General features: G+C 43.0%; 1 protein-coding gene across 1 annotated transcript in view; it reads right to left on the bottom strand.

Annotated features, from left to right (window-relative positions):
- The window catches only part of LOC135199253 (GRIP and coiled-coil domain-containing protein 1-like), a 42,834-nt gene extending 28,069 nt beyond the window's left edge, over positions 1–14,765 (bottom strand). The window contains exons 1-4 of the mRNA XM_064227142.1: positions 14,597–14,765; positions 14,325–14,438; positions 12,643–12,807; positions 164–332 (exon numbers count right to left, since the gene is read on the bottom strand). Of these exons, the coding sequence (XP_064083212.1) occupies positions 164–332; positions 12,643–12,807; positions 14,325–14,438; positions 14,597–14,623 (475 nt within the window). The 5' untranslated portion in view covers positions 14,624–14,765. The remainder of the gene's footprint in view (positions 1–163; positions 333–12,642; positions 12,808–14,324; positions 14,439–14,596) is intronic.
- Between the last annotated feature and the right edge of the window lie 357 nt (positions 14,766–15,122).

Below are 15,122 nucleotides of genomic sequence, written 5' to 3'. Positions count from 1 at the left end.
ACCTCAACCAACATATACATTTGTCAGAATTCTAAATAGTACAGTGCATTCATTATCTGAGAAAATAATAATAATTAGTAAATACATACATATGAAACAATTACTATTACATAATATATAATAAAAACTAGTCCAATCAAAATATATTACAATACATACATACTTTCAATATCAACTGGATGACGAGCATTAATGTTGGCATGTAATAACTGGTCTTTTAACTTGGTGAGTCGCCGACAGAGTGAACTTATATCCATATCATTATTATCAGAATCTGGTCCAAGACGTGAAACAAGTAAGGTATTTTCTTGCGCCAATTCTGCTACTTTCTCCTGCACAGTATACATCAAAATATAACAGTTTGTAGGAGTACATAATTAAAGAAATTTTTATATTTTCAGTGAATAACATGGAAAATTTTGTGACATGAATATGTTATTGTCATGATACAATAAAGTTTGTTCATACTTACCTGACAGATATATACTATATAGCTGTATTCTCCAACGTCCGACAGAATTTCAAAACTCCCGGCACACGCAGTGGGTGGCCAGGTGGTTAGTACTCATTCCCGCCGCTGGGAGGCGGATATCAGGAACCATTCCCATTTTCTATTCAGATTTTTCATACCACTGTCCCCTGAGGGGAGGTGGGTGGGTACTTAATTATATATATCTGCCAGGTAAGTATGAACAAACTTTATTGTATCATGACAATAACATTTTGTTCATGAAACTTACCTGTCAGATATATATATAGCTGAATCCCACCATTGGAGGTGGGAAGGGACAGAATAGAAGGATTTTAGGAAACAAATTACATGCAGATGATTGACATCTTGGTTCCTTACCTGTTAGCATAGCTGACTTCGTGATTACTGTCACCCAAGTCTGCTTCTGCTTTACTAGAGTCGCCAGCAAGGTAGTGACCTATATAGCTGGTGAGTTCTAGATGATCTGTCAAAGGGAGCGTGACCACAATGTGACTAGACCATATTGACCATACTGTGAGGGCAACGAAGCTAAAAACCACCACCTGACCTAACCTATTGAAGTTAGTCCCATAACTTCTAGGCTAAAGAAAGGGAAAGCGCCTCAAACGACCAACCCTTCAACCATAAACCAACACCATAAAATCAAAAGCACACCTATCCCTTTTCTATAGGATAGGATTCGTGCTGCTTCCTGCCCCCAATAACATTTCTGCGGATATGTATGGTCCTAGCGACTCGCAGTTCTCATATGCCGTCTTCACATCCCGCAGGTAATGTGAAGCGAACACAGAGTTGCTTCACCAAAAAGTAGCACTAATGATATCGCTGAGTGCCATATTCTTTTGAAATGCCATTGAGGTTGCGACGGCTCTCACCTCATGGGCTTTTATTTCCAAAAGTTTCAGATCACCTTCCGGGCAGGACGCATGGGCCTCCCTGATGGTGCTTCGTAAAAAGAATGCCAGTGCATTCTTCGACATAGGAAAGTCGGGTCTCCTAACAGAGCACCATAGATTTTCAGAAGGACCCCGACAGTCTTTAGTCTTTTGCAAATAAAATTAGCCCTGACAGGGCACAGGACTCTCTCTGGCTCTTGTCCGATGAACTCTGCTAACCCCTTGATTTCAAAGGTTTTCGGCCAGGGGTTAGATGGGTTTTCATTCTTAGCTAAGAAATTTGGATTCAGGGAGCACACTGCACTGTGTCCTCTGAAACCCACATATTTACTCATTGCTTGAATTTCACTAACCCTTTTTGCCGTGGCAAGAGCAGTTAGGAAAATCGCCTTTCTTGTAGTGTCTTTCAACGAGGCAGCATGCAGAGGTTCAAACGGAGCCGACATCAAGAACCTTAGAACTACGTCAAAGTTCCATGATGGGACCTTCGGTTGCGGTACTTTAGTTGTTTCAAACGATCTCAAAAGATCGTGAAGGTCTTTATCATTTGTCAGGTCTAACCCTCTGTGACGGAAGACAGCTGACAGCATACTCTTATATCCTTTTATTGTTGGCACTGCAAGTCTGTCCACATTTCTCAAATGCAGGAGAAACTCAGCGATTTGGTTCACAGAGGTCGTGGAGGAGGAAATACCTTTCTTCCTACACCACCTCCTGAAGACAGCCCACTTCGATTGATAAACCGCTCGAGAGGAAGCTCTTCTCGCATTGGCTAATAGCCTCTGCCACTGGTCTTGAAAAACCTCCTTCGCTCTGGCCAACTTCTTGATAGTCTGAACGCAGTCAGACTCAGAGCGGAGAGGTTTCCGTGGTACCTCTCGAAGTGGGGCTGTTTGAGAAGATCTACTCTCTCTGGCAGGGTTCTTGGGAAGTCTACCAGAAGAGACATGACCTCCGTGAACCAATCGCTTGAGGGCCAAAAGGGGGCGATCAGAGTCATTCTCGCTCCTGGCGACGCCGCAAACTTCCTTATTACCTCTCCTGAAGGTTTGAACGGGGGAAAGGCGTAAACGTCCATCCCCGTCCAGTCCCATAGGATGGCATCTATCGCTATTGCTTCCAGGTCGAGAACTGGTGAGCAATAAATCGGAAGCCTCTTCGTTTTCGAGGTTGCGAAGAGGTCGACTAGCGGTCGTCCCCACAACTTCCATAGTTCTTGGCAAACCTCTAGATGGAGGGTCCATTCTGTGGGAAGCATCTGATGTTGATGGCTTAAAAGATCCACTCGAACATTTTGTATTCCTGAAATGAACCTTGTTAGGATCACTATGCTTCGAGCTTTCGCCCATAGAAGGATGTCTCTCGCTACCATGAACAGTGATCGAGAGTGTGTCCCCCCCTGCGTTTTGATGTAAGCGAGAGCCGTAGTGTTGTCCGAGTTGATCTGGACAACTCGGCCCACCAATCGTTCTTCGAAGAATTGAAGAGCCAACCGAATAGCCTCCAACTCTTTTAAGTTTATGTGCCAGGACCTCTGTTCCCCTCTCCAGAGGCCTGACACTTGCTCCTTGCCTAGTGTTGCTCCCCATCCCACCATGGAGGCGTCTGAGAACAACACTAGGTCGGGGCTCAAAAGGTTGAGGGACAGTCCTTCCGAAAGTTTGATTGGACCTTGCCACCACTTCAGTTGATCCTTGACCGCTTGTGAGATCACCAAAGTCGAGTCTAGGTTCTGTTTGTCCTTCCAGTTTTCTGCCAGAAAAAACTGGAGTGGCCTGAGGTGCAACCTCCCTAGGGAAACAAACTTCTCCAGCGAAGAAATGGTTCCCAGCAGACTCATCCATTCCTTCGCCGAGCATGTTTCTTTCCCTAAGAAAGCTGACACTTTTTCTAAGCATTTCTGCTGACGTTCCTTTGATGGAAAAGCTTGAAAAGCCGCTGAATCCATCTGAATCCCCAGATACATGATGGACTGCGTGGGTATCAGATGGGACTTCTCGTAATTGACTATTAGGCGCAGGGCCTTCGTCAGCTGCAATGTCGTTTGAAGGTCCTGCAGGCACCTTGACTCCGAAGACAACCTGATTAGCCAGTCGTCCAGGTAGAGCGAGACTCTTATCTTCGAAAGGTGAAGCCATTTTGCTACATTCCGCATGAGGAAAGTGAAAACCATCGGTGCCGTACTCAGACCAAAGTAAAGAGTCCTGAACTGGAAGACCTGCCCTTTTAAGACGAACCTCAGGAACTTCCTTGATTGAGGATGAATCGGGACGTGGAAATAAGCGTCTTGGAGGTCCAATGACACCATCCAATCTCCTGGTCTCAAAGCCCCTAACACAGACTGAGACGTTTCCATCCTGAACTTCTCCTTCCTCACAAAAAGGTTCAGTCTGCTGACGTCTAGGACAGGTCTCCATCCCCCAGAGTGCTTCGGAACCAGGAATAACCTGTTGTAGAAGCCTGGGGAATCTAACATTAGGACTTCTTCTACGGCTTTCTTTTCTAACATTTGGTCTAGAAGGTCGAGCAAAATCTGTTGCTTCTCTGGCTGGTATGCGGGCGACAGGTCTATCGGCTTCGTGCTCAAAGGAGGAGCAGAGAGGAAAGGGATCTTGTATCCTCTCTCGATCACATCTAGGGACCAGGTGTCTGACCCTATCATCCTCCATGCCTGAGCAAACAAGGTGAGTCTCGCACCGACAGGTGCCTGAAGGGCAGAAATGTCAATTTTTTCCTTTCTTAATTGAAGAGGCCTTGCCTCTAAAGGACCCCCTTCCTCTCGAAAAACCTCTAGAGGAAGGTGGTCCACGAAAGGGCTTAAATTTCTTCTTGGGGGCTTGCGCGGTTGAAGTAGAAGCCTGGGGAGTAGGGCGTCTGGAAGACTGAGTCAAGAGGTCCTGCGTTGCTTTCTCCTGCAAATTAACCAACAGATCCTTAATCAATGGACTTGCGGGAACAGTGTGTAAGAAGGAAGGGGGGTGAAACAAAAAAACCAAAAAATTCTGCCTTCTGCACAGGAGAAACCGCTTTCAGCGCCGCAAAACTGCAATAGAGAGCTCTCTTTTTCACAGACAGTCCCCGGTAGCAAAATGAGATGCGAATTCATCAGAGCCATCCCTTACTGCTCTATCCATGCAAGCCAGCACACTTGAAAGTTCTTCCAAAGAAATAGAGTGTTGACTTCTAGATTGTAAATCCAAGGCCCCCAAGCACCAATCCAAGAAGTTAAACACTTCCAGCGTCTTAAATATTCCTTTGAGATGATGATCTGTTTCTGACATCGTCCAAGAAACCTTCGCTGATGATAGATAAGACCTCTTCGGAGCGTCCACTAAATTTGCGAAATCGCCTTGAGAAGAAGACGGCGCTTTCAATACCGCTTCTTCCTCCGTTTCGTACCAGATCCCCACTCTCCCGCTCAGTCTAGATGGGGGAAGAGCAAAAGAAGTCTTTCCTTTAGCCTTCCTTGAGTCCATCCAATCCTGAATTCTCTTAAACGCTCTCTTCGCAGAGAGCGAAGTGGCCATTTTAACGAAGCCAGGCGCCTTCCTGGCCTTCGATGAGGCTAATTGTGAAGGGGGAGAGCAAGGAACCGGCGCTTGAAAATTATCTGGGAACAAGTTCTTAAGAAGGTTCGTTAACGTCTTATAATCTGAAGCCGCTGACGCTGTCGGCTCCTCATCATCCGTAGGGCACGAATCACCAGAAGAATCTCTCTCTCGAGTAGCAGTGTCCTTCAAAGATCGCGATGATAATAATCCTTGAGGTCCTGTTCGCAAGAGGGTGCCTCTTGTTGAAGAAGAGTTCGAAGTAACCAATCGTTGTTTCCTTGTTATCTTCGACACTTTAACCCTCTCACGCCGGAGGGGTAAATAAAAAAATGACTCCCGTATGCCGGAGGGGTTTCAAAGTGAGCGCGGAAGCGGAAAAAAAATATTTTTCTTAAATCACAGCACGCTTAGTTTTCAAGATTAAGAGTTCATTTTTGGCTCCTTTTTTTGTCATTGCTTGAAATTTAGTATGCAACCATCAGAAATTAAAAAAATTATCATTATCATATATAAATAATGCGATATATGATAGCGCAAAAACGAAATTTCATATATAATTGTCACAAAATGATGCATGAATCCGTAGCGCGCAGACGTAAAAAAATAATTTTTTTAAAAATTCACCATAAATCGAGATATTGTTATAGACTAGCAATTTGTTTCAAAATGAAGGTAAATGATGGAATATTACGATACTGTAAGAGTTTTAGCTTACAAATGCAGTTTTCGACCATTTCGGACGAGTTAAAGTTGACCAAATGTCGAATTTTTGTTTAAATTTTTTTTTTATATGCATATATAAAAAAAAATGAGAAATGCTACAACCTTCCAATATTTTTTGTTATATTGTGCATGTTTTTGCGCATATTTTCATATATAAAACTCTAAAAAAAAAGCGTAATATGGAATAAGGGCACAAATATTATCGGAGAATGTGACCCTACGCGTGTTTCGGAGGAATTTTCTGGCCGAGAATCGGCCGCGCGGGACGGGAATAATAAAAATATTTTTTTCAAATATTCACCATAAATCGAGATATTGTTCTAGAGACTTGTAATTTGTTTTAAAGTGAAGACAAATGATTGAATATTACTAGACTAAGATTTTTATGTTACAAATGCGTTTTTCGACCATTTCGGTTGAATCAAAGTTGACCGATAGTAGTTATTTTCCTATTTATCGTACTTTATATGCAAATATTTCAAAAATGAGAAATGCTACAACCTTCCAATATTTTTTGTTATATTGTGCACGTTTTTGCGCACATTTTCATATATAAAACTCTAAAAAAAGCGTAATATGAAAAGGCACAAATATTAGGAGAATGTGACCTACGCGTTTCGGAGGTTTTCGGCCGAGAATCGGCGCGCGGACGGAAAAAAAAATAAAAAAAATTATTTTTTTCAAATATTCCCACCGTAAATCGAGATATTGTTCTAGAGACTTGCAATTTGTTTTAAAAAGTGAAGATCAAATGTATTTAATATTACTAGACTGTAAGATTTTTATGTTACAAATGCGTTTTTCGACCATTTGGTTGTTTCGGTTGAGTCAAGTTGACCGATCGTAGTTTTTTTCGTACTTATCGTACTTTATATGCAAATATTTCAAAAATGAAAAATGCTACAACCTTCCAATATTTTTTGTTATATTGTGCATGTTTTGCGCACATTTCCATATATAAAACTCTAAAATAAGGCTTCAATATGAAAAGGCACAAAATATTAGGAGAATGTGACCTACGCATTTCGGGGGAGATTCGCTGCCGAGAATCGGCGCGCGGAGGGAATAAAAATATTTTTTTCAAATATCTTCACCGATAAATCGAGATATTGTTGCTAATACGACTTGGCAAATTTATTTTAAAAAGTGAAGGTAAATGATTGAATATTACTAGACTGTAAGCAATTTGCTTACCCAATAAAAAACCAATATTCATAATATATATATATATATATATATATATATATATATATATATATATATATATATATATATATATATATATATATATAGTATTTTTTTTTTATACGTAAAATATATATATTCATTCTTCGATTCTGGTACCAATACATAATAAAAGGAATGCAGGTGACACTTCTCTTTTCCCATACAATGAAATGTCTTATTATTATTTTATCATGCATAGATACGGATATATAAAAAATTTTAATAAATATAAAAATAAATATAAAATAAATGCAGAATACTCACTCGTAATCCTGACTCTTCGTTCTATTCTTGTTTTCTCCCTCCTCCATTGAAGTCTTGCATTTTTTTCCACTCGACATGACGAGGTACAGGTGGAGGAGACGCGCGCCCTTACTGCTGATGGACCCGGCGGCCCCGTGCGCCCTCCGCTGTCGGTTTAGGGGGCACGCTCCAATACATGACCTTAGTGTGGTATTTTCGGTCACACTCCCCTATCCTGCAAAGAGCAACTTTGCAGAGACGACAGAAGAACCGGGTGTCTCTCCTTCTCCATTCATATGGACACACCCAGCACGTTTCTGCCTTCGCCCTTGTAAGGCCTCCAGTATGTGATCCCCTGGCTGCAGCCGACACACAGGGTCCACTACCCGACGAGAAGCGGTGATGGCGTTGTCAGCAGGGGCGTCGTCAGCAGGGGCGGCGGCAGCAAGAGGGGCATCGTCAGCAGGGGCGGCAGCAGCAGGGGCGTCGTCAGCAGGGGCGGCGGCAGCAGGGGCGTCGTCAGCAGGGGCGGCGGCAGGTCGAGCAAGTTGGCCCTCCTATCTGCCCTTTCCTCTAGGGGCAGATCTGCAGCTCGGGGCAGGGGGTCAGTTATGGAAGGCCACTCATCGGGATCGAAGTTGATGAGGGCATTCCCGGCTTCCTCTAGGAACTGTAAGTGGGTCAACCTCGGAAGATTGTCACCGCGGTACCCACAGTACCCACAGTACAGTATGTAGGCATTTTGGAGGGCCAACTGAAGGATGTATTTGAGGAGCTTCTGTGTCCAACTTCTGGTTCTCCTGACGAAGGGATAATACTGGGTGAGCTGATCAAAGAGATCAACTCCTCCCATGTGCCTGTTGTAGTGCCCAGTGACGGTAAGCCGCTCGATACGAAACTCCTCAAACACAACTCGGCCCTGTCGACGTGTCTTCTTCCGCTGTACAATCTCTTCTTGGATGGGTTCATGACTCCTCGTAATCATGGGGACGAGTCGGACACCCTTCCAACAGATGACGAAGACAGCGCCCTTCCGCCGCCACTCTGTCTCTCCTCTTGCCAGGTGTTGCGGATGACTAGCGAACCTCTTGAGGACATTCGGGGCCCCACACACCAACGAGGGTACCACTGACGTGAACACCTGCTTCATACAGTTCCTGGGCCAGGGATAACCGAGTTATAATAATTATCCATAAACAGGTGATATCCCTGGTTACGGAAACGTCCCACAAGATTGAATACAGTGTCATGCAGCGTGGAGAAGACCCCGGAATACACTGAAAAGTCCACAACGTATCCAGTGTTGGCCTCGGTAATAAGAAAGAATTTCACACCTATTTCTTCGGCTTCTTGGGGTTATACACTTTTATACTAAGACGTCCTTTGTAAGGCATCATCCCCTCATCCAAAGACAGGTTCTTTCCAGGAATCATGAGATTACTACACCGATCACGGATATAATCCAACACTGGGCGCACTAAAATGAGGCGATCACTGTTATTCCGGGGTATGGCCCTTCGGTTGAAGGCGTTGGAAGTACCTGTCCAACGCCCAGAAATTATCACGGGACATAACGCCAGGCACAAATTAGGCATACATAAAAAATAATTTCTCCTCCAATATTGCCTGACGTCGGAAGCAGGTGTCATACCAAAATAAATGTGCAGCCCCAAAAAATGCGCCATGTCAATGAGGTTTGCACCCCGCCAGTAAATAACGACAAGGTCGGTCCTCAGCTCATACCGGCAGTACCAGCGAGCGTAGTCACCGTCTCGTGTACCAGGTATTCCAGCAATTCCCGCGTCAGGAAAAGCTGGATGAACCCCAAAACAGTCAGGGTACTGGTACGGTGAGCCCAGGGGTTGCCGTGAAGGGGTGCATGTTTAGGAGGGGTGGGGTCCTCCGTCCACCCCCTCGTCACTATCCGACGACCGACCTTCACCTTGGCTGGCGCGACGAGCCAGACCGTTCTACGTGCCCTGCGCGCGCTACGCGCATGGGTGCAGGCACGATATTGCACTCTACCCTCCCCCGTTGGCCCATCACCCTCACTTAGGCCTTCACTTTCTGTATCGTCCTCTGCGATAAAACTTGACCCCGTTATCCCCATCCTCCCCTCCTCAGAATTCCCCCTCGTAAGCACTGAACCCACTGAATTCGAGCTCACTCTCGGGATGTGAGCCTCGAACGGACATTGGGGGCATATATTCATCCTCACTTTCATCGGGACTGATGTCCTCATCACTCAATGACCATCCGCCATCAAAATGAGGACTTGCGACATGTTCCCGATCAAGCTCCGATAGATATTCATCTATGTCCCTTGGTTGGAGGCCTCCCAAATGCCTACGAATGCCCCTAAGGACGCCCACATGCTTCCTAGGGGTAACCAAAGGCATACGCTGTGTTCCTAAAACACTTTCAGCCACACGTGGCCGCACAGAACGGCCTTGAGGCGCGGGGTCATGCTAGGTGCTTGGCCCCTCGCCAGCATCCAGGTCCAAAACTCGCCTTACACGATCCCTTCCAACGGGTAAAACGCACCTTTCGCGGTTCACACGTCATTGAGACATATCTAGGAATGTCCTGTAGCAACACAAATGCTCAAAGTCTCGCACAAGTCCAGAAAAACACGCTTTTGACGAAAGATCGCTCTCGGATGATGTGCTACTGATGCTGGCTGGAGAGAGAAGAAGGGATATCGCGCATGCGCACTTGGGTCACGCTTCAAAACAAAACAAGGCCTTGATCCGTGAACTCCCAGCATACCCCAAGGCGCGTGATTCAAAAGTTTTAGGCTGGTAGGCCCATAAGTATTTTTCCGCGAATTTTAAAAAAACTTTTGTATGTCGACGTAAAATACGTCCAGTCGGCACCCGAGACACAAAAAATGTCGACGTATAATACGTCCAGTCGGCGTAAGAGGGTTATTATCTTGAGCTTGCGAAATATCTTGACGCTTCGGACTCAAACGTTCTTCCAAGGCGTCCTCCCGAGTGTCCTGGCGAGCGTCCCGATGTGCAAGACGCCGCGCATCCTGAGAAGCGTCTGCTCAAGCGTCCTGGCGAGCGCTCCGCTACGTAAGACGCCGAGCGTCATAAGAAGCGTCTTCCCGAACGTCCTGAAGAGAACTTCGATGCACAGAACGTTGAACACTATCTGATGCTCCTTTAAAACCGTCTTGATTATCGTCATGCAAAACAGAACGAACAACAGAACCGTGAACTTCTGTCGTGGATTTCTGAGCGTTCTCGGCCTTTTGACAAAGACGCCGGCCGCCTGTGCAGCAACTCACGTCTCCGTCAAATTCGTCTCTCCTAGACGCCCTTTCTTGAGGAACGCATTCATGTTCTCGAATGAGTCGGCTACTAGGAGGAGACTCAAAGGCCGAAAAACGAGAAGAAGGCGCCGGGGACTGCCTAGTCCTCTTAACAGGCAGCCACCAATCCTTCCTCCGATGACTAGGTTCTGCCTCTTTCTTCGCAAAATAGGAAGCCAACTGCTTTTGCATTTCTAAAAGCATTTCCCTTGATGGAGAAAATTCTCGATCAGGAGAAGGACTAATCCTGTGAGAGGAAGATGGGCGAGGGGATGCCCTTTCCTTCAACTCAGTAACAAATTTAGAGCGACTTGGACGCTCGAAAGAGTCCTCCCCTGATGAAGTCTTGTTCCTTTTCTGCGGTGCAAAAGCTTCAAAATATTCAGGTGAAGAATCCAAATACTGATCAGAAGGATGTTAAGCGTCCTCTTCTCTGAAACCTCTCTTAAGAGGGCGAAAAGGACGATGGAGGGCGAAAAGGACGATGGCCACCTGTGCGGCACCTTGCGCCCCTGCCGCTCTCCCCATGAGAGGTCCTCCGAGAGTCCCAACCCCGGTGAGGAGAGGAAGCCTCGGAGGATGAGAAACACTCTTTAAGGACCCGTGCCCGTGCACGAACCCTGGCAGTCTGAGATTCATCCTCAGATTCTGCCGAAGGGACGTCAGACCGGGTATTAGATCCCGTAACCCTCCTTCGGCTTTCGGCTTGCCCTCTCCCTAAGGCCTGGGAGTCCGGCAGGGGCCTAGGCCTGGAGGCATTATGGGACCGATCTGACGCCCCCTCCACAACACTAGATGCACTAACACTATCATTGCACTTAGACACATTTGATTGTAGAGCAAGCACTTTTGATTCCAGGGCACGAATCGACTCCATAAATTAGATAATACATTTCCTTCCGTAGACACTTCCTGATTGTCCGGTGGCAATACAACAGGATTAGGTTGGATTAAATCTACAGGAGGATTTAATGGAGATACAATCCTACCCTGACTTCTATTCACAGAAGCACTTCTAGAGGAAGACCTCCTGATTCTATCACGCTCAAGCTTTCTCACGTAAGAATCATATGCCTTCCACTCAACCTCAGTCAATTGCTCACACTCGATGCATCTATCATTCAACATACATACATGACCTCGACATTTCGAGCACACCGAATGAGGGTCTACCAAAGCTTTCGGTAACCTCACCTTACATTCCTGCACCTCACACACCCTGAAGCTAGCAGAGCTAGATCCAGACATCGTAATTAAAGAAAAGTCAAAGCCAAAATCCAAACCAAATCCACTATCGCGTATGCCAAGCCAACAAGCCAAATCAAAACCAAAAGTCAATCAGAATACTCAAGTTAGCACAAGAAGTTTCAAAATCCTAGGCGGAGGTCTGTAAACAGTTGTTTACCGACCGGCGACAGAGAAAAATCTGAATAGAAAATGGGAATGGTTCCTGATATCCGCCTCCCAGCGGCGGGAATGGGTACTAACCACCTGGCCGCCCACTGCGTGTGCCGGGAGTTTTGAAATTCTGTCGGACGTCGGAGAATACAGCTATATATATATCTGACAGGTAAGTTTCATGAACAAAATATGAAATTTTGAAAAATATCTTTCATTTCACAGCATGCAAGCTGTAGTTTTCAGTATGCCTTAATATATACATTATATATAGTATATATATACTGGATGGTAATGTAGCTGAATCATAGGGCATCTTACCATTAATCAGTTAACTAGGCAGTCAAATGAGTGCACACTACTTGGTATGTGTAAGTGAACACGGGAAGTTATAAATCATTTTACATAACTGTGAAATGCACCATTTATCAATAGAATAAAGCAGCAGTTAACCCCATGAACAAATATTTTTATACAATAAAATATTAACCAAGCCCTAAAATGCTTCATATCTTTTTATATAAGTTAAACGGTGTTTATTAAGTGTGTGAGAAGACAAAACAAAGAGATATACACCACACTGTAGCTAACCAATGAGACTAAATTCAGCAGTGGCTAGGAATGTCTTTCAGCAGGTTTCTACATAAAACACCCCTGACTGACGATCTGGCAGTCATTTACGATCTATAGGCTATAGTACAAGTTTCTTAAAGAATTTGATACTACTATTTGGAAGGCATATCATGATTAAAACTACACTGAAATTGGGCCACAACTATACAGATTATTTACCTTTAATTTCTGTATAGCTTGAAGATCATCTTGCCGGGTTCGGTCATAAGATGCAACTGTAAGTGACAAATCAGCGAGGCGAGCTTCTAAAGATGCCACTCGCTCTTCATGGCACTGAGCCAAGTCTCTTGCAGTTTCTTCCACTGCTGTAGCTCGAATTCGTTCCTGTAGTACATAGATAATCTACAAGTGAATTTTACAACAAAAAAATCTGCTAATCTTAAACAGTTTGAAACATGGCAACTCAACTAATAAATATAGTTAACTGAATTTAAATTCACCTCCTAATTACAATACAAAATCATCTTAAATTTTAGGTAAGTGTAAACAAAATCTATATCTACATTTCTACATGTGGCACTGAGTAAAATAATTTACTTATTTTTCTCATATACCACCCATTACGTATTCTTGTACAGGAATTAGTTCATGAGTAGTATACACACATATGCTTGCAGTCGACCCCCGGTACTCACAGGTGATGTGTGCCACAACCCCAAGTGAATAGCTAAAATCCACAAATACTTAAAACCCTTCAAAAAATGCTTAGAACTGCCTAATTTGATAATTCTAACACAGGAAAACCTCTAGAAATGCTTCTACCTGGGTATATTGTATAGTTTTATCACAAAAAGTGCATTTAGTCATGAAAATTATATGAAGATACAGCAATTAGTGAATATTTCTCAGTAAAAAGTACACCGAATAAGCAAATTTTCCGCAAATAATGTGTACTGTACACGTTCCTTAGAAAAATCCGTGAAATGGCGAGTCCGCAAATCTCCAACTGCAAATAGGCAAGGGTAGACTGTATGTACATACGTATAAATATACATGTTAAGAAGGCTTAGATAAGTGAATTTTACATGGTCAAGCAACTAAACCAAATGAAGTACAGTATAACTATATAACGTGTAATAAAATGGGATAATCAAATGAAAATTCAAAGAAGCAATGTAATTAACATTATTGAAATAAACTGAAGATGACAAAAATTTAAATAAAATAAATAACAGGAAAAAAAAATTTGTGAGCACCAAAGCATATACGTGCCACATATATTTTTTCTATTTAAATATGACCTGGCCAGGTGTACTACATCCACTGCCTGCTGCTTGTATGTTTTGCTGTTTGTAAGTTTTTGTTCCTATTAATTATGCTACTATAATTTCTATGCTTTCTTCAGGTTACGTTCCTGAAATTATTTACCTAACTTTCATTCAGCTATTCTTTTTCTACATAGTAATATATATATATATTAGTACTTACTTTACTGCACTTACATTAGTTGCTTGATCTCTTTTATAGTATCTTTCACTGATCTACCCCTTCTTTACATGTATCATATCACCATCCAAGTAACAAAAATATAAATGTCAGAGTTAAGATTATGCTGAACAAAAATAGTAGAAGAAATAAAATTCTCTGTACAGATAAAACCAGGTTGGCTTCCCAAGCAAATGACTTCCACTAGAATTGTACTACTGATAAAACTATAAATACTAAGTACATATTATTAGCTTATTGAAAGCAATATATTTTATATTACATTTATAAAACTGATTTACTTACATTTCCTGAGAACTTTTTCTTGCTGTTTGTGAAGGCAGTCATAACCCACATGTAAACTTGGTCTGGGACAGTTTGTAGAAGTGAAATTAAAAATTCTATTCCTAACGTACCTGCTGAATTGCCTCTCTATGCTGCATCTGCATGTCCTCCATCTGTCCTTGGATCTTACGTAATAATGGAGGTTCTTCAGACTGCTGCTCTGCTTTTTTCAGACGTGATCTAACCTACAAAATTTATCTATAATGAATTATGTATATTACATACAAATTATATGATATTTAAAGATGATTTTTAAAAAATAATAGTGATGCAAAAAAGAATAAACTCCATTACCTAATTGACTTGGTAAAATATACATCGATATTTTTTTCAAAAATCTAACCTGTTCTAACTCATTTTGAAGGTCCATAATTTTTTTCTCATAATGTTCAGGGGCTCGATGGGGTACTGTTGGCTGCTGCACATTCTGTCGAGCTTCTTCTAAAGCAGTTTCCAATTTTTCACGCTCACTTCGCTCCAGGGCAAGTTTACTCTCCAGCTCACTAATAAAGTCAAGAAAAGTAGGTAACTAAGACGATAAGCTATAGTACTACCTTCATATCAATTCACTGAATACCACTATCATTAATAGCCAATGCAGTTTCTCTCAAGTATCTTGAATCAGTACCATATCACATGCAAAAATCAATCATTCCACACACTATTAATGACCCATTTTCTCATCCTACATCCTACAAGTACAGTGAATCTGTTTTCCTGTCTTTGACTTCACACATTACTCCATCCATGAAGGTAAAAACCCATTTGTCTATGACCCAATTCTACTTAAACCAGTGACTCTTCCACCTACATATCTTACATACACTTCTCTTGCATCACAAGACATTACAGTTGCTCTAAACAACTTA

The sequence above is a fragment of the Macrobrachium nipponense genome, chromosome 25 (genome assembly GCF_015104395.2).
Source record: "Macrobrachium nipponense isolate FS-2020 chromosome 25, ASM1510439v2, whole genome shotgun sequence".
NCBI classification, from domain to species: Eukaryota; Metazoa; Arthropoda; class Malacostraca; order Decapoda; family Palaemonidae; genus Macrobrachium; species Macrobrachium nipponense.
This window is presented reverse-complemented; position numbering and strand designations above follow the sequence as displayed.